The 20,244-nt window shown below is 45.6% G+C and overlaps 1 protein-coding gene across 2 annotated transcripts in view; it reads right to left on the reverse strand.

Moving 5' to 3' along the window:
* LOC120026981 (protein Jumonji-like) overlaps nt 1-20,244 on the reverse strand; it is a 95,262-nt gene that overhangs the window by 42,717 nt on the left and 32,301 nt on the right. For both annotated transcript variants that reach the window (XM_038971804.1, XM_038971803.1), the window contains exons 2-3: nt 13,920-14,043; nt 7,793-7,913 (exon numbers count right to left, since the gene is read on the reverse strand). In XM_038971804.1, coding sequence (XP_038827732.1) covers nt 7,793-7,913; nt 13,920-14,043 — 245 coding nt within the window. The remainder of the gene's footprint in view (nt 1-7,792; nt 7,914-13,919; nt 14,044-20,244) is intronic.

Raw genomic sequence — 20,244 nt, forward strand, 5'->3', positions numbered from 1 at the left:
AGTCAACAACGCAGCCACTGCTAGCTAGCCTACTTCACCAGCCAGCAGTACTGCATCATTTTAATCATCTTAGTCAATAAGATTTTTGCAACGTAAGCTTAACTTTCTGAACATTCGAGACGTGTAGTCCACTTGTCATTCCAATCTCCTTTGCATTAGCGTAGCCTCTTCTGTAGCCTGTCAACTATGTGTCTGTCTATCCCTGTTCTCTCCTCTCTGCACAGACCATACAAACGCTTCACACCGCGTGGCCGCTGCCACCCTAACCTGGTGGTCCCAGCGCGCACGACCCACGTGGAGTTCCAGGTCTCCGGCAGCCTCTGGAACTGCCGATCTGCGGCCAACAAGGCAGAGTTCATCCCAGCCTATGCTTCCCTCCAGTCCCTCGACTTCTTGGCACTGACGGAAACATGGATTACCACAGATAACACTGCTACTCCTACTGCTCTCTCCTCGTCTGCCCACGTGTTCTCGCACACCCCGAGAGCTTCTGGTCAGCGGGGTGGTGGCACTGGGATCCTCATCTCTCCCAAGTGGACATTCTCTCTTTCTCCCCTGACCCATCTGTCTATCGCCTCCTTTGAATTCCATGCTGTCACAGTTACCAGCCCTTTCAAGCTTAACATCCTTATCATTTATCGCCCTCCAGGTTCCCTTGGAGAGTTCATCAATGAGCTTGACGCCTTGATAAGTTCCTTCCCTGAGGATGGCTCACCTCTCACAGTTCTGGGTGACTTTAACCTCCCCACGTCTACCTTTGACTCATTCCTCTCTGCCTCCTTTTTTCCACTCCTCTCCTCTTTTGACCTCACCCTCTCACCTTCCCCCCCTACTCACAAGGCAGGCAATACGCTTGACCTCATCTTTACTAGATGCTGTTCTTCCACTAATCTCATTGCAACTCCCCTCCAAGTCTCCGACCACTACCTTGTATCCTTTTCCCTCTCGCTCTCATCCAACACTTCCCACTCTGCCCCTACTCGGATGGTATCGCGGCGTCCCAACCTTCGCTCTCTCTCCCCCGCTACTCTCTCCTCTTCCATCCTATCATCTCTTCCCTCTGCTCAAACCTTCTCCAACCTATCTCCTGATTCTGCCTCCTCAACCCTCCTCTCCTCCCTTTCTGCATCCTTTGACTCTCTATGTCCCCTATCCTCCAGGCCGGCTCGGTCCTCCCCTCCTGCTCCGTGGCTCAACGACTCATTGCGAACTCACAGAACAGGGCTTCGGGCAGCCGAGCGGAAATGGAGGAGAACTCGCCTCCATGCGGACCTGGCATCCTTTCACTCCCTCCTCTCTACATTTTCCTCTTCTGTCTCTGCTGCTAAAGCCACTTTCTACCACTCTAAATTCCAAGCATCTGCCTCTAACCCTAGGAAGCTCTTTGCCACCTTCTCCTCCCTCCTGAATCCTCCTCCCCCTCCCCACCCCCCCTCCTCCCTCTCTGCGGATGACTTCGTCAACCATTTTGAAAAGAAGGTCGACGACATCCGATCCTCGTTTGCTAAGTCAAACGACACCGCTGGTTCTGCTCACACTGCCCTACCCTGTGCTTTGACCTCTTTCTCCCCTCTCTCCCCAGATGAAATCTCGCGTCTTGTGACGGCCGGCCGCCCAACAACCTGCCCGCTTGACCCTATCCCCTCCTCTCTTCTCCAGACCATTTCCGGAGACCTTCTCCCTTACCTCACCTCGCTCATCAACTCATCCTTGACCGCTGGCTACGTCCCTTCCGTCTTCAAGAGAGCGAGAGTTGCACCCCTTCTGAAAAAACCTACACTCGATCCCTCCGATGTCAACAACTACAGACCAGTATCCCTTCTTTCTTTTCTCTCCAAAACTCTTGAACGTGCCGTCCTTGGCCAGCTCTCCTGCTATCTCTCTCAGAATGACCTTCTTGATCCAAATCAGTCAGGTTTCAAGACTAGTCATTCAACTGAGACTGCTCTTCTCTGTGTCACGGAGGCGCTCCGCACTGCTAAAGCCAACTCTCTCTCCTCTGCTCTCATCCTTCTAGACCTATCGGCTGCCTTTGATACTGTGAACCATCAGATCCTCCTCTCCACCCTCTCCGAGTTGGGCATCTCCGGCGCGGCCCACGCTTGGATTGCGTCCTACCTGACAGGTCGCTCCTACCAGGTGGCGTGGCGAGAATCTGTCTCCGCACCACGTGCTCTCACCACTGGTGTCCCCCAGGGCTCTGTTCTAGGCCCTCTCCTATTCTCGCTATACACCAAGTCACTTGGCTCTGTCATAACCTCACATGGTCTCTCCTATCATTGCTATGCAGACGACACACAATTAATCTTCTCCTTTCCCCCTTCTGATAACCAGGTGGCGAATCGCATCTCTGCATGTCTGGCAGACATATCAGTGTGGATGACGGATCACCACCTCAAGCTGAACCTCGGCAAGACGGAGCTGCTCTTCCTCCCGGGGAAGGACTGCCCGTTCCATGATCTCGCCATCACGGTTGACAACTCCATTGTGTCCTCCTCCCAGAGCGCTAAGAACCTTGGCGTGATCCTGGACAACACCCTGTCGTTCTCAACTAACATCAAGGCGGTGGCCCGTTCCTGTAGGTTCATGCTCTACAACATTCGCAGAGTACGACCCTGCCTCACACAGGAAGCGGCGCAGGTCCTAATCCAGGCACTTGTCATCTCCCGTCTGGATTACTGCAACTCGCTGTTGGCTGGGCTCCCTGCCTGTGCCATTAAACCCCTACAACTCATCCAGAACGCCGCAGCCCGTCTGGTGTTCAACCTTCCCAAGTTCTCTCACGTCACCCCGCTCCTCCGCTCTCTCCACTGGCTTCCAGTTGAAGCTCGCATCCGCTACAAGACCATGGTGCTTGCCTACGGAGCTGTGAGGGGAACGGCACCTCCGTACCTTCAGGCTCTGATCAGGCCCTACACCCAAACAAGGGCACTGCGTTCATCCACCTCTGGCCTGCTCGCCTCCCTACCTCTGAGGAAGTACAGTTCCCGCTCAGCCCAGTCAAAACTGTTCACTGCTCTGGCACCCCAATGGTGGAACAAACTCCCTCACGACGCCAGGTCAGCGGAGTCAATCACCACCTTCCGGAGACACCTGAAACCCCACCTCTTTAAGGAATACCTAGGATAGGATAAAGTAATCCTTCTAACCCCCCCCCCCCCCCCCTTAAAAGATTTAGATGCACTATTGTAAAGTGGCTGTTCCACTGGATATCATAAGGTGAATGCACCAATTTGTAAGTCGCTCTGGATAAGAGCGTCTGCTAAATGACTTAAATGTAAATGTAAATGTAATCAACAGATGCAGATCTGTATTCCCGGTCATGTAAAATCCATAGACTAGGGCCTAGCGCATTCATTTCAATTGACTGATTGATTTCCTTATATGAACTGTAATGCAGTAAAATCTTTGAAATTGTTGCATGTTGCGTTTATATTTTGTTAAGTGTATATCACTGATATACAGTGCCTTCAGAAGGTATTCACACCCCTTGTCTTTTCCACATTTTGTTGAGTTACAGCCTGAATTCAAAATGGATACAATTGAGATTGTCACTGGCCTACACACACAATACCCCATAATGTCAAAGTGAAATTATGGTTTGAGAAATATTTACAAAATAATACAAAATTGAAAAAGCTAAAATGTCTTGAGTCAACCCTAAATAACCCTAAATAAATTCAGGAGTAAGTATTTTGCTTAACAAGTCACATAAAATAGTGTTTTACATGATTTTAATGACTACCTCATCTCTGTACCCCACACATACAATTGTCTGTAAGGTCCCTCAGTCGAGCAGTGAATTTCCATCACAGATTCAGACATTGAATTTCTCTTTGAGCATGGTAAAATTATTGATTACAATTTTGATGGTGTATCAACACACCCAGCCACTACAAAGATATAGGCATCCTTCCTAACTCAGTTGCCGGAGAGGAAGGAAACCACTCAGGGATTTCACCACAAGGCCAATGGTGGCTTTAAAACAGTGAGTTTAATGGCTGTGATAAGAGAAAACTGAGGATGGATGCTGATGCTCCAGATACTCAACTAGTCTAAAGAAGGCCAGTTGTATTGCTTCTTTAAATCAGCACAACCGTTTTCAGCTGCACTAACATAATTTCAAAAAGGTTTTCTAATCATCAATTAGCCTTTTAAAATACTAAACTTGGATTAGCTAACACAGCGTGCCATTGAAACACAGGAGTGATGGTTGCTGATAATGGGCTTCTGTACACCTATGTAGATTTTCCATAAAATAAAATCTGCAGTTTCAAGCTACACTAGTCATTTACAACATTAAAACTTCTTCAGGCTTGGTGGGTCCCCCGCGGGACGGTTGAGCTAACGTAGGCTAATGCGATTAGCATGAAGTTGTAAGTAACAAGAACATTTCCCAGTACATAGACAATATCTGATATTGGCAGAACGCTTAAATTCTTGTTAATCTAACTGCACGGTCCAATTTACTGTAGCGATTACAGTGAAATAATACCATGCTATTGTTTGAAGAGAGTGCACAGTTTTTAACTTGAAAGGTTATTAATAAACAAAATTGGGCAGTCGTGATACAACATTTTGAAAATAAATACAATGATTCATTGCATCAGTCTAAAACTTTGCTTATACTGCATCTAGTGGCCAAAATCTAAATTGCACCTGGGCTGGAATAATACATTATGGCCTTTCTCTTGCATTTCAAAGATGGTACAAAAAAAATACAAAAAACAGTTGGATCTCGCTTTGTATTATGTTTCACCAGAGCTAATGTGTTATATTCTCCTACATTCCTTTCACATTTCCGCAAACTTCAGTGTTTCCTTTCAAATGATATCAAGAATATGCATATCCTTGCTTCAGGACCTGAGCTACAGGCAGTTCGATTTGGGAATGTCATTTTAGGCGAAAATTTGCACAAAAAAGGCACGGATCCTTATTAATGTCTACACTGTATTTCTGATCAATGATGTTATTTTAAAACGGACTTTTAAAAATGTATATATATTTTTTTTAAAGGACATTTCTAAGTGACCTCAAACTTTTTAGTGTATGTAAATGAGATATGAATTTCATTTTCGATAAACGTGCTCAAATTTCTAAAAACATGTTTTCACTTTGTCTTTGCGGGGTATTGTGTGTAGATGGGTGAGAAGACAGAAAGGAAGCGCATTACTAACTTAGCATTCATTAAAACAAACAAGCAGCTCAATGAGCTCTACTTGGCTTCTGCTACTGAGGAGAACTGGCTTCAATAAAATCACCATAAGATGTGGAGCTTTAGCCTCCCGGGTGGCGCAGTGGTCTAGGGCACTGCATCGCAGTGCTAACTGCGCCACCAGAGTCTCTGGGTTCGCGCCCAGGCTCTGTCGCAGCCGGCCGCGACCGGGAGGTCCGTGGGGCGACGCACAATTGGGCTAGCGTCGTCCGGGGTAGGGAGGGTTTGGCCGGTAGGGATATCCTTGTCTCATCGCGCTCCAGCGACTCCTGTGGCGGGCCGGGCGCAGTGCGCGCTAACCAAGGGGGCCAGGTGCACGGTGTTTCCTCCGACACATTGGTGTGGCTGGCTTCCGGGTTGGAGGCGCGCTGTGTTAAAGAAGCAGTGCGGCTTGGTTGGGTTGTGCTTCGGAGGACGCATGGCTTTCGACCTTCGTCTCTCCCGAGCCCGTACGGGAGTTGTAGCGATGAGACAAGATAGTAATTACTAGCGATTGGATACCACGAAAATTGGGGAGAAAAGGGGTTAAAATTAAAAAAAAAAAATAAAATAAAAAAAAAGATGTGGAGCTTTAAGACTACGGTCACCATGGCTGAACCCTGTGTTTCCTACTTCAGCCTGGGTAGTGTGGCTGGGAACTGGAGAGAAAGGGAAGAGGAGGGAAGCACATCTCCAGTACTTAGCAGGGAGGGGAGGTCCTGGTGCCTGATCTCCCATCTCGGTGTCCTGCGAAGACAAACATCACCCAGATCCCAAACGCCTCCCTTGGACCCACCTCCCCTCAGACACAGGGACCCTCCCCTGCCCCCCAGGACGCTGCAGCCAAAACCATGCACCTGCGCATCCCCCTCCTCCCCCTTCCCTCTCTTGTTATTGCATTGCCAGGTGTGAAAGGTCCTGGCAGCTCCTCAGTCAGCCACCCTGTTATAGACTGGCGTGGGCTGCAGATGCCAGGGCCAAGAAGTCGTCCTCCACACACACAATACACACCAAAAGGCCTGAGCCATTGCCAAGCGCTCTGTGAGCCGGCTGCTCATTAAGAGAGGGAGAGCCTGCTTTTATTTCCTGCATGAGAACTAATGAAAAGCACCCTAGTGAACACAGGCCTGTTGTTGACACTACGCATGTCTACTTCTCTCCTCCGTCTGTCCATCTTGTTCCCTTGCTCTCCTTTTCAGGTTTGCCAGGCCTCAATGACCAGGTCTGCTGGACTATTCAATAACAGGTACAGCAAGGCCAGGTACTGCAAGATACCACATGCGCGCGCACACACACAAGGGTGAAAATAGGACAGGTGGAGACAGTGGCAGAGGAAACATGCAATGGCTGGCTACACAGAGGGTCTCATAGTGAGAGAGATTACAGGGCCAATCTATGTGCTATGGCTTCTGCAATACAGCATATGTAAATGAATTATTAGCATTTAATGTAGCTGGGAGTGTGTGTGTAGCAATGCATTTAATCCACAGTGACTGGTCTGTTACAGGCCGAGGACCTGCCGTTTGAGAGCGAAGCCCTCCCAGTCGCTCACACCACCCCTGTTCCCCAGTCTCCACCAGACCACCCCAGTATCCTCAAGTCCCTCACCAGTCTCCTTCTGCCCTTCCTGAGGACCAGTCTCCTGTATCTGCATCTTATTAACTAAACAAACATTTCCCAGGTGACAGTCAGCCAAGAGGTACAGAGCACCACGTCAGAGGGGAACCCTACAGGGAATGACCAGGCCAACATGTTCAATCTGGGCACAATATTTCACTCATATACTATATAGACGGTTTTCAGAGTCTTCACCCTAACTTTATCCAATCTCCACACACACACACACCAATCAGACAGTCCTCTCTCTCTTTATACTAGATCTAAAGAACCCATTAAAGTTCAATCACTTGAATCTCAAAGGGAGAATAAAAAGGTGTAAGAAGCACATGTACCAATTTTCAATTTCCAAATAACTGTCTTATTCTACTTCCCATGAGAATGAGCCTGAGGGGCGAAACGGCGTGAGAGAAGCTCTTGTGAAGCGGAGTTCTCCCAAGGCCTTTACAGATTACACATCACTAGTACAAATGACATGGCAACAAGCTAATTGTTGTATTTGAATGCATTAAGTTTCTCCTAAATTATTAATTGGAAACGCTCAACACATCTCTTAACTCCCTAATTAAAAACATTCTGCCTTTTAAGAAGGAACGCTGGTTAAAGAGCTCCCATTCTTCAGAATCAAACTCGTCTTTACCCTTCACTGTTGATGCTGTCATGTCCCATTACTGAGAAGAGAATACAGCAGGAATGAAGTTAATTAATAAAAGACGGCAGAGGCTTTCATACATTTACCAGCACATTTGTTCATTTTTGCTTTGATAATTCTTGCTCCCACACACACACAATCCCATGACAAAAGAGCACTGAATTAACAAATGCTGACATCACCTTGTTCAAAACACCTGACACCTTGACAGTACTGCAGGCCATGAAGAGCTCCCCCTGATTCACTACCTTCACTCGGCCAAAGCTGCTGCTGAGCAGAGAGCGCACAGAGAGAACGATCTCTCCAGAGTATAGGTTAACACCACTCACCTCTTCTTGGCAGGACCATCCTCAGAGTACTCGCTGCTGCCATTTGTGCTCTGGAACCGCAACCCGTCAGCCTTGTGGCCCTTCTGCCCCAAGCCGTTGAGCTGGCCGCGGGCATGTGAACCTACAGAGACAAGAGGACAGGGGTTAGAGACCATGTCGTGTACTATTAGGACAGGTTGACCGGAGAGAAACGCAGTGAACAAAGTAGGAGGGCTGATGTGTGTTTGGAGCCCGTGGGCTGAGCAAAGTGAACAAGTCCGGACTCCGGAGAAAGGAGCAGAGCTCAAAAAGACATTCAAGTCAAATGAATGAGCACATAATTGAAGAGTAGCCAAGGCAGAAAAACTAAGCGAAACCCTCTTTGTAGGTAGTACAAAGTGTCTACTACCTGGTACTGGAATTTCTAGTCGACACATCACCCTCCTATCACATTTCTTAGGACTGGCGCCTTAAATGATGTGCCAACCCAAAACCACAACCCTAACAGCAGGTGTCAAAGGAAAATAAATTAGAATGGTAATAATGACATAGAAGCGAACGGTTGAGTTGAGCGGTGGCTTCCTCTGAAAACTTGTTTGGCGCTCATGCAGCTGGTAGTTAAAGTCTGTACAGAGTGAAGGTCACTACCTGACAGCAGGAGGCCAGTCATAGACCCCGTCATGGCTGTAAACTGCTCCTAACATTGCTCTGGTAGTATGAGTCAGACCATAGAGGTGCTCAGGGAAATGACTGGTTAAGGTTTGGTGTGTGTGTGTACACAGTTGAAGTCGGAAGTTTACATACACTTAGGTTGGAGTCATTAAAACTAATTTTTCAACCACTCCACAAATGTCTTGTTAACAAACTATAGTTTTGGCAAGTCAGTTAAGACATCTACTTTGTGCATGGCAAGTCATTTTCCCAACAATTGCTTACAGACAGATTATTTCACTGTATCACAATTCCAGTTGGTCAGAAGTTTACATGTACTAAGTTGACTGTGCCTTTTTAATTAAACAGCTTGGAAAATTCCAGAAAATTATGTAATGGCTTTAGAAGCTTCTGATAGGCTAATTGACATCATTTGAGTCAATTGGAGGTGTACCTGTGGATGTATTTCAAGGCCTACCTTCAAAATCAGTGCCTCTTTGCTTGACATCATGGGAAAATCAAAAGAAATCAGCCAAAAAAATTGTGGACCTCCACAAGTTTGGTTCATCCTTGGGAGCAATTTCCAAAAGCCTGAAGGTACCACATTCATCTGTACAAACAATAGTACGCAAGTATAAACACCATGGGACCACGCAGCTGTCATACCGCTCAGGAAGGAGACGCGTTCTGTCTCCTAGAGATGAACGTACTTTTGTGCGAAAAGTGCAAATCAATCACAGAACAACAGCAAAGGGCCTTGTGAAGATGCTGGAGGAAACGGGTACAAAAGTATCTCTATCCACAGTAAACCGAGTCCAATATCAACATAACCTGAAAGGCTGCTCAGCAAAGAAGAAGCCACTGCTCCAAAACCGTCATAAAAAAAGCCAGACTACGGTTTGAAACTGCACATGGGGACAAAGATAGTACTTTTTGGAGAAATGTCCTCTAGTCTGATGAAACAAAAATAGAACTGTTAGGCCATAATGACCATTGTTATGTTTGGAGGAAAAAGGGGGAGGCTTGCAAGTCGAAGAACACCATCCCAACCGTGAAGCACGGGGGTGGCAGCATCATGTTGTGGGGGTGCTTTGCTTCAGGAGGGACTGGTGCACTTCACAAAATAGATGGCATCAAGAGGAAGAAAAATGAGGTGGATATATTGAAGCAACATCTCAAGGCATCAGTAGGGAAGTTAAAGCTTGGTCGCAAATGGGTCTTCCAAATGGACAATGACCCCAAGCATACTTCCAAAGTTTTTACAAAATGTCTTAAGGACAACAAAGTCAAGGTATTGGAGTGGCCATCACAAAGCCCTGACCTCAATCCCATAGAACATTTGTGGCAGAACTGAAAAAGCATGCGCAAGCAAGGAGGCCTAACACCTGACTCAGTTACACCAGCTTTGTCAGGAGGAATGGGCCAAAATTCACCCAAATTATTGTGGGAAGCTTGTGGAGGGCTACCCGAAACATTTGACCCAAGTTGAACCATTTAAAGGCAATGCTACCAAATACTAATTGAGTGCATGTAAACTTCTGACCCACTGGGAATGTGATGAAAGAAATAAAAGCTGAAATAAATCCTTCTCTCTACTATTATTCTGACATTTCACTTTCTTAAAATAAAGTGGTGATCCTAACTGACCTAAGACAGTGAATTATTACTAGGATTAAAATGTCAGGAATTGTGAAAAACTGAGTTTAAATGTATTTGGCTAAGGTGTATGTAAACTTCCGACTTCAACCGTGTATATATAATATATTCAGGGTTAGTAGGGTGTTCAGCTGGCAGAGAGACACTTTAGGCCCCAAGTCTTTATATGCTCTCATGATTCACTCATGTAGGCCTCCTTGGAGGCACAAAGGGCCACACATGCTAACAATGACGAGAGCAGTTACACTCAAGACAGTGAAGAGTGTCATGCCGTTGACCTGCAGGTTGTTGGGGGAACACCTCCCTGAAATGTACCTTTACAAATCATCCTTTCGAAATAATCTAAATTAGAGCTTTGGCTTTGAATGACTTTAAAGACCACTTTCCAGATTTCACGAAGCTTATAAAAAGGCACCAATAACTCAAAGGCATTCTCCAGATTCATCTACACTAATCTGCGCATCGCTAATCAGTGGTAGTATGTGACTGGGATAATACTCATACTGAACATAAACAGCCTGGCGTGGGGCCATCTTGCCTCTTCTCTCCTCTGAGTTGTTTTACACGTCGGTCTCACATCAGTGCCATTGTGAGGGGCCGGGCAGTGAGGAAGATAGAGACAGGGACGCAGACCGCGAGTCATGGAAGGAGCCACACTGGGCTGGGGCCTAAACTCTTTCCCCTGGTCCCAGTGAGGCCTAGCTGGGAAGGAGGATGTCGGCTGATCCGTAAGGGTCTGTAATCAGATTTATGCGTGCTTAACTAAGCTCATCGCCTTGCCATGTTCCTCCTGCTCTCTGGAGAGAGCGAGCGAGATGGAAGGAAGGAGAGATGGAGAGGTGAGGGGGTGCGTACCGTAGCGAACCACAGAGTGTAGCCCATTAGTGGGAGGTGGAGTAATGCAGACAGGAAGCCCAGAGGCAGATATAAAATATTAACAGCCAGGAGAGTGGCATTACTTCAGATTAATCACCTTTACAAACAGAGTGATTACGACTGAATAATGCGGTTTCTAATGGAGCAAGCTTAGGGTCTGCTAGCTCACTCACTGTGTGCTGTGGCCGTCACAACTATGGCTAGTAACAATATATATTTTTTTCTCTCAAAGCTTTTATGACACAGTATGATTGGGACCATAGTGTGTATATAAAAATAAACAATGTGTTTGACATTTGGGATTTTACCCCATTTGAATTCATTTCCAACCACTTCTGACAATAGAACGTGATCCTGGAAGGGGAATGCTAGGAGACAACACTACAATAGAACGTGATCCTGTAAGGGGAATGCTAGGAGACAACACTACAATAGAACGTGATCCAGGAAGAGGAATGCTAGGAGACAACACTACAATAGAACGTGATCCAGGAAGAGGAATGCTAGGAGACAACACTACAATAGAACGTGATCCAGGAAGGGGAATGCTAGGAGACAACACTACAATAGAACGTGATCCAGGAAGGGGAATGCTAGGAGACAACACTACAATAGAACGTGATCCAGGAAGGGGAATGCTAGGAGACAACACTACAATAGAACGTGATCCAGGAAGGGGAATGCTAGGAGACAACACTACAATAGAACGTGATCCAGGAAGGGGAATGCTAGGAGACAACACTACAATAGAACGTGATCCTGAAAGGGGAATGCTAGGAGACAACACTACAATAGAACGTGATCCAGGAAGGGGAATGCTAGGAGACAACACTACAATAGAACGTGATCCAGGAAGAGGAATGCTAGGAGACAACACTACAATAGAACGTGATCCTGGAAGGGGAATGCTAGGAGACAACACTACAATAGAACGTGATCCAGGAAGGGGAATGCTAGGAGACAACGCTACAATAGAACGTGATCCAGGAAGAGGAATGCTAGGAGACAACACTACAATAGAACGTGATCCAGGAAGGGGAATGCTAGGAGACAACACTACAATAGAACGTGATCCAGGAAGGGGAATGCTAGAAGACAACACTACAATAGAACGTGATCCTGGAAGGGGAATGCTAGGAGACAACACTACAATAGAACGTGATCCAGGAAGGGGAATGCTAGGAGACAACACTACAATAGAACGTGATCCAGGAAGAGGAATGCTAGGAGACAACACTACAATAGGACAACATAAGTAGTGTTTTTAAAATGGCTGTCCCAACCACACAGTTCTGACCACAATTTAACCCTGGACCGAAGGAGACAGATATCCTATTTAGTAACTGTAATGTCTACTGCGAGTACTAAGAGTAAAATTAAAAGCTCTACCCAATAATAAGTCTATGTGGCCTAGGCTGGTCTAGCAGTCTAAGCTACAGTCACTTCTGGCACACGTCTAGTGTTGGCATAGGTTCAACTCTGGCCTACTGCTCTTTGACACCACCTCCATCCTTCCCACTGTCATCCTCAGAAAAGACCATAAATATATTGAAAAAATAACACGTTCATAACAAGTCCAGTGGATGTGGCATGTGAGAATGACATGCTGCAGATTGGCAGTCTGTTACACTCTCTCTCAGAGAAGGCCAGCCTTATGACCAAGGCACTGTGCCCTATGCCACTACGTTCTAGACAAAATCGCCACAGTTCCATCCCCTGAGGTCTCAGTGGTCAGTTGGTCAGTGCTAAGGGACAGACAGGACAAAGCCGGTGCCAGTGGTGTTATGGGGAAGACAGTCACTACCATCCACCAGCTCCAACGCAGACAGTAGTTCCATCAATAGAACTGAGCTACGCCCTCTGAGAACCACGGGGGGAGCGATATGGAGAGGGAGATTGAGGAGGGCAGGGGAGCCGGAAGAAAGCTTCCTGAGCAGCAGTAACCAGAGGCCTATTGATGTAATGATGCCTTCCATCTAGGGAGGAATAACAGGGAGAAGGAGAGAGCGAGAGAGAGGAAGGAATGGGACGCAGAAGGGCATCACGTAATTAGTTCAATAATGCAGAGAGAGAAAGAGGAAAAGAGATGGACGCCTGCCAACAGTGAGAGGTAAAGTGGTCGGGGAGATGGCATGATTGCCGGTTATGGATGGGAGATAGACCGCCGGCCCCCTGTCTGACACGCTTGGGGACTTGCAGGGTTGGTCCCTTCCCTCTGCTGTTGGATCCATGGGTGTCTGCAGGCAGCTGGCTCCAGACAGCCAGCCAGACACACCCCCTCTAAAAGAGACCGACAACACTGCAGAAGGAGGAGGGGGTGAGAACACTACCATCACAGTAGTGTTTGACTGATTCTCCAAAATAGAGGACAGTTTCAGCCGGTACAGTGCAATCTGTCAGCGACAGAGCCTGTAACCTAGATCTAAACTGAGGCTTCCCCTTGCCTGCATAGCACGTTGTGAACCTCCAGAGGCCTTCCGCTCCCCCTCAGTCTCGTCAGTGACAGCGGAGAATAGGTTCAGAGGCCTGTGTGAAGTTTAATCTGCTAGTTGGCTGTGGTTTGAAGCAGAGAGGAGACAGAGCAGGGTGGATTGAAGCACAGCGAAGGTGTCAAACAAAGCAGCATCAGATAGCACAAACCAGACTTTATCCTAGGTGTACACACACACACACACACACACACACACACACACACACACACACACTGAGCTCCATGGACTTTATATTGCACCTGCTTAGAAAAAAAACCTGCAGCATCCTCTCTGTTTCATTGTGTTTACCAAAGCACCTTCACTCTGAAATAACTCCATATTAAACATGTCACTATTCCATCACAACTACCAGATCATTTTCAGCTAGTCCACTGTAAACAACTAAACACAGTAGCCCAGCACAGGTCTATGAGCATCCAGACAAAAGGCTGACTGGGTCAGTGGTGGAGAGAAGAGTCCCTGGAGAAACTCACCATTTGTGTATTTGGTTCCATCTCCAAGCTGCCTTTTCTGAGCAGTCTTGAACTCCTTCAGGGAGAGATAGAGCACCTTCCTCACATCCCTCTCCTCTGACCAGGGGATCCCATCTATGTCATCCTAAAAACACAGGACAGCTGGTTAGCAATAGGATGTTACCATAACACCGCATAGTAGATGACCAGACATTAGCATAACACAGCATTACAAGTAGCATCAAATGCACCATGTTTCTCACAACATAACCATGACCCACAGAAGACAGAAAGGCGATTCCTCGCAAAACTAGAACAAAACCATGATATTTTGGGTCCTACGGAAGAAGCATGACATATTTCCTATTTACAGTTGAAGTCGGAAGTTTACATACACTTAGGTTGGAGTCATTAAAACTTGTTTTTCAACTACTCCACAAATGTCTCGTTAACAAACTATAGTTTTGGCAAGTCGGTTAGGACATCTGCTGTGTGCATGACAAAAGTAATTTTTCCAAATATTGCTTACAGACAGATTATTTCACTGTATCACAATTCCAGTGGGTCAGACGTTTACATACACAAAGTTGACTGTGGCTTTAAACTGCTTGGAAAATTCCAGAAAATGATGTCATGGCTTTAGAAGCTTCTGATAGGCTGATTGACATCATATGAGTCAATTGGAGGTGTACCTGTGGATGCATTTCAAGGCCTACCATCAAATTCAGTGCCTCTTTGCTTGACATCATGGGAAAATCAAACGAAAATCAGCCAAGACCTCAGAATTTTTTGTTGTTGCCCTCCACAAGTCTGGTTCATCCTTGGGAGCAATTTCCAAACGCCTGAAGGTACCACGTTCATCTGTACAAACAATAGTACGCAAGTATAAACAGCATGGGAACACGCAGCCGTCATAACGCTCAGGAAGGAGACGCATTCTGTCTCCTAGAGATGAACGTACTTTTGTGCGAAAAGTGCAAATCAATCCCAGAACAACAGCAAAGGACCTTGTGAAGATGCTGGAGGAAACAGGTACAAAATATCTATCCACAGTAAAACGAGTCCTATATCGACCTAACCTGAAAGGCCGCTCAGCAAGGAAGAAGCCACTGCTCCAAAACTGCCATAAAAAAGCCAGACTACGGTCTGCAACTGCACATGGAGACAAAGATCGTATGTAAAGATCTTAGGTATGTGAACTTCAACTGTATATTTGTTCAAATATACACTGAACAAAAATATAAACGCAAGATGTAAAGTGTTGGTCCCATGTTTCATGATCTGAAATAAAAGATCTCAGAAATGTTCCATATGCACAAAAAGTGTATTTCTCTAAAATGTTGTGCACAAATTTGTTTACATCCCTGTTAGTGAACATTTCTCCTTTGCCAAGAGAATCCATCCACCTGATATGCCACACCTATCAAGAAGCTAATTAAACAGCATGATCATTACACAGTGCTGGGGACAATAAAAGGCCACACTAAAATGTGCAGTTTTGTCACAACACAATGCTACAGATGTCTCAAGTTGAGGGAGTGTGCAATTGGCATGCGGACTGCAGGAATGTCCAACAGAGCCGTTGCCAGATTTGAATGTTAATTTCTCTACCATTAATTTCTCTACTCCGTCGTTTTAGAGAATTTGGCAGTACATCCAACTGGCCTCACAACCGCAGGCCACATGTAACCACACCAGTGCAGGACAACCACATCCGGCTTCTTCACCTGCGAGATTGCATGAGGTGGAGGGGGGTGCGGAGGAGGATTTGTGTCTTTAATAAAGCCCTTTTGTGGGGAATTTTTATTTCTGACTGGCTGAACCTGGCTCCCAAGTGGGTGGGCCTATGCCCTCCCAAGCCCACCAATGGCTGTGCCCCTGCACAGTCATGTGAAATCCATAGATTAGGGCTTCATGAATTTATTTCAGTTGACTGATTTCCTTCTATGAACTGTAACTCAGTAAAAGCCTAATCATTTATTAATAGGGAGAATATGGCTGTCTAGTATGACTGAGGTTCCAGTAGTTTCCTTTGGCTGACAGACAGAAGATGTTATTGAAACCAGTGTGACAGTCATCTTAAACACACCACTTCCTTTTCCTACAGAACCATTTCATCTGACAATAAACCTTCCATCCCAGTACCATTTGTGGATGGACAGTCAATGAAGCACCGATACTTACAGCAGTACACTGCCAGGAAAGACCGAAGAATGGTATGGTGACATGGACTTCCATTACAGGACACAAACTTTCCAACATGCTTCATTATTAAGGTCTCCAGTGTCACACTTATAACCCTGCTTCCCCTCACAGTACAGCGCTGCATCCTACACACAGTGCAGCTGTACTAGGCTACTGTTTGATGTGTAACAACACTAATGATGAGGAAATTAGATTAAAACAAGAGTGAACAAACACGCTGGATCTCTACTGAAATAGCGGTAGGGCAATTCCATGGTAACGGAATTACTCTCAGATCTTTCACTTAAATGTATATCAAACAAAAACCATTGATTTCAAAGTTTAACAAACCATAGAGCTCTATGAACAAGTTCCACTTTTACCAGAACACACAGGAAGAACTGTACAGATAAAGTTTGGTAACAGAATAAAATTGAGGGAGATTTAACTGTAATTCTGTTACCAAATTGTTACCAAGTTTCCAGTAAAGTTGAAATCATTTTTTTTTTTCTGTGTAAATTGTTCAAATTAGTCATTGTGCATAGAGTTGTGTTTTGTTGAACTTTGAAATCAAATGTTTTTTGTTAGGCATACATTTTAAAGTTACTGTGGAATTGCCCTGTAGTGATCATCAGTAGCAGCCTTCACTGAGATATTGCATGATAATCAAAGTGTTGGTGGAGGTTAGACTGTCAATAGACTGTCTCCTCCTGATGAAACGGAGGGGTGACAGCCATGTTTCCCTGCCCACACACACACACACACACACACACGACTGTCTTTTGCTGATGCTGTGCACCACCACTCCTCATTACACTTAGCTTCGACTGACAAACACACAGGCCCCCACCACCCACAGACGACACTTCTGGCTTTGAACTCAGAGCTGACCAAGAATTTGCATGAATTATTATTTTAAAAATCCTCTTTGAGGCTGGCAGACTGCCAGAGTGATTTCCTCATCTCCCTACATGTAGTGACGCGACGTTGTAAACTGCGGAGTGCTGGACATCATTAGCCGAGAGCCCTGAAGAGACGCAACAAATGTTGCAAATTTATTTTTACAACAAAGTCAAATGTCAACTGAAAAAGAACTGCGAAAGGAGTCAAAAAAGTTCACAACCCTCTACGGAAACAACTCAGCACTGTTACATCTTTTAAAATGGGACTTTATTCTGTGGATCGCTGGTCTTAACAGACATGCAGCCCTGTCCATCTGCTTAGTAAGGGCTAAACCCCTTAGACTCATAACTAGGTCTCAGCTCCTCTCTAAACCCCCAAACCTACTGAGTCATACAGCACAACATGTTCATCCGACCAACAACGGTATGGAAATCCAACATTACTATTGTGCCTTTGCTGTAAGTAAAGCCGGTTCTGTCAAATGGCACAACCGGCAGTTTGACTGACGTGGGTAGGCAGAGAGACAAGCAGAGACACATGAGTGGGTAGTTAGACAGGCAGCAGGCCGTCGAGGGGGCTGACTGATGACGGAGGGATGCTAGGCCTCTTCAGAGAGAGGGAGATTCGGGCTGCTGGCAGAGCAGAGCAGGGCCGGGGCTCAGATGAGAGCTGTGGCGCTGGCACCACCACAGAGACAACACGCAGCACTGAGCTGACACCCCCCTCCCGCTGACACCCTCCCCTCCCGCAGGGAACCCACAGCCTGCTAATGAGCGCTGGGGCCTCTGTCTACTGGAGCAGCCCGACTGGCACACAGCATGCTCTGCAACACACACGTTTTAGGGGCCCCAAAGGGACTCAGAACACACTGCCTTTCATACCACAGTGCTCCACCTTGGCAAACACAGCGAACAGAAAGACACACGGAGGATCCTCTAAACGACATCAAGAGCTTCTACTCCTTTAACATTCCCACTGAGACGAGCCAGGATGGGAAAGGTGGGTAGTCCCATACAGAGACTAAAGGTGGGTAGTCCCAGACAGACGTCTGTCACAGCAGACGGAGCCACTCTACATCAGACGACACGCTGGCTCCCTCATCACACTGTAAACACGCGCCAGTAGAGACTGTTAAGAGACGCCAAAAAGAAACTCCATATCAACTTGTGAACCCTTTAGCGTCTGGAACATCCCCAATAGGCTTCAGGAAGAAACGTAGTCGACACCTGACTGTTCGGAGGCTGCTGTTTACACTAGGAGCACTGTGGTATGGTTATTTATACAGGGTTAGTACCAGGGTCTAAGGCAGGGACATTTGCAGCTGTCTTAAATGGGAAACTTCACATTCATCATTTCCAGCACCACCCCAACATGTGAAAATGGTGTGTTTCCAATGTCCTCATTGTGTGATTTTGACCAATTGCTTGTCGTCATTGAAAAACACTTCTCTACCCTTTTTACTACAAAACACACCATTTTCACATACAGGGGCGTCAGAAAGTATTCATACCCCTTGACTTATACCACATTTCATTGTGTTAGACTGAATTCATAATTGATTAAATATATTTTCTCAATCATACAATACCACATGAAAGTGAAAACATGTTTTTAGAAATGTTTGCCAATTTAAATATATAGTTAAAAGTATTCATACCCGAGTCAATCATTTGTAGGAGCACCTTTGGCAGTAATTAGTTACACCGTGAGTCTTTCTGGGTAAATCTAAGAGCTTTCCACACCTGGATTGTACTTAGTGTTTCAAGCCCTGTCAAATTGGTTGTGGATCATTGCTAGACAACCATTTTCAGGTCTTGCCATAGATTTTCAAGTAGATTTAAATCAAAACTGTAACTCGGCCACTCAGGAACATTCAGTATTTTTGTTAAGCAACTCCAGCGTAGATTTGGCCTCGAGTTATGTTATTGTCCTTCTGAAAGGTGAATTCATCACCAGTGTCTGGTGGAAAGCAGACTGAACCAGGTTTTCCTCTAGGATTTTAACAGTGCTTAGCTCCATTCCATTTTTTTTTATCCTGAAAAACTCCAGTCTGTTTTTTGCAGTGTTACTTTAGTGCCTCGTTGCAAACAGGATGCATGTTCTGGAATATTTTTTATTTTATTTTTTTACAGACTTCCTTTTTATCCCCCCACGCTGTCAATTAGGTTGGTATTGTAAAGCAACTACAATATTCTTGATTCATCCTCAGTTCTCTCCTATCACAGCCTTTAAACTCTAACTGTTTTAAAGTCACCATTTCCTCTCCGGAAACTGAGTTAGGAAGGATGCCTGTGTCTTTGTAGTGACTGGGTGCATCGATACACCATCCACAGTGTAAGTAATAACTTCACCTTGCTCAAAGTGATATTGAACGTCTGCTTTTTTTTTTTTACCCATCTACCAATAGATGTTCTTCTTTGCCAGGCATTGAAAACCTCCCTGCTCTTTGTGGTGGAAATTCAGTGCTCGACTGAGGGACATTACAGATAATTGTATGTGTGGGGTACAGAGATGAGGTAGTCATTCAAACTCATGTCAAACACTATTATTGCACCCCGAGTTAGTCCGTGCAACTTATGTGACTGTTACATTTTTACTCCTGAACATATTTAGGCTTGCCATAAAACAAAGGAGTTGAATTCTTCAACTCGACAAACTAATAAATAAAAAACTGAAACGTCTTAACATTTCAAAAAAAAAATATTCCACTTTGACATTAATGGGGTATAGTGCGTAGGCCAATGACCCCCAAAACAATCTAAAGTGCAATTCATTTTTAATTCAGGCCGTAGCACAAGACGTGGAAAAAGTCAAGTGGTGTGAATACTTTCTGAAGGCGCCATGTTGACGACGTCGGGGTGGCGCTGGAGATGATGGATTAGAACCTTTTTGAAATGTCCTTTTAAGAGCAACATGCGTAGTAATGGGATGAAGGTGGAGGTCCCTGTGGATCTTATAGAGCAGCTGGTGAGATGTCCCATGTTATCACGTCACTGCGTTGTAAACCCCTAACACTTCCCCTCTAAAGCCACCTGATCCATTAAGACCAGAACTAATAGAATAACCTGCACAGAGACAACAGTTTCATCTGTCAACTAACATTGCATGATGGATGGAATAAAGCTTGAATCTAGTTGTAGAAATAAAGATCAAGAGCTTGGGACTAAGGTTTTATCTGCAAAAAGATGATTCTGAGAATTGGCTTTAAAAAGTTCCAAACACGCATTGATTTGAATTGTGTCAGCAATTTTTTATCTGG

Source organism: Salvelinus namaycush, chromosome 32 (assembly GCF_016432855.1).
Source record: "Salvelinus namaycush isolate Seneca chromosome 32, SaNama_1.0, whole genome shotgun sequence".
Classification (NCBI taxonomy): Eukaryota; Metazoa; Chordata; class Actinopteri; order Salmoniformes; family Salmonidae; genus Salvelinus; species Salvelinus namaycush.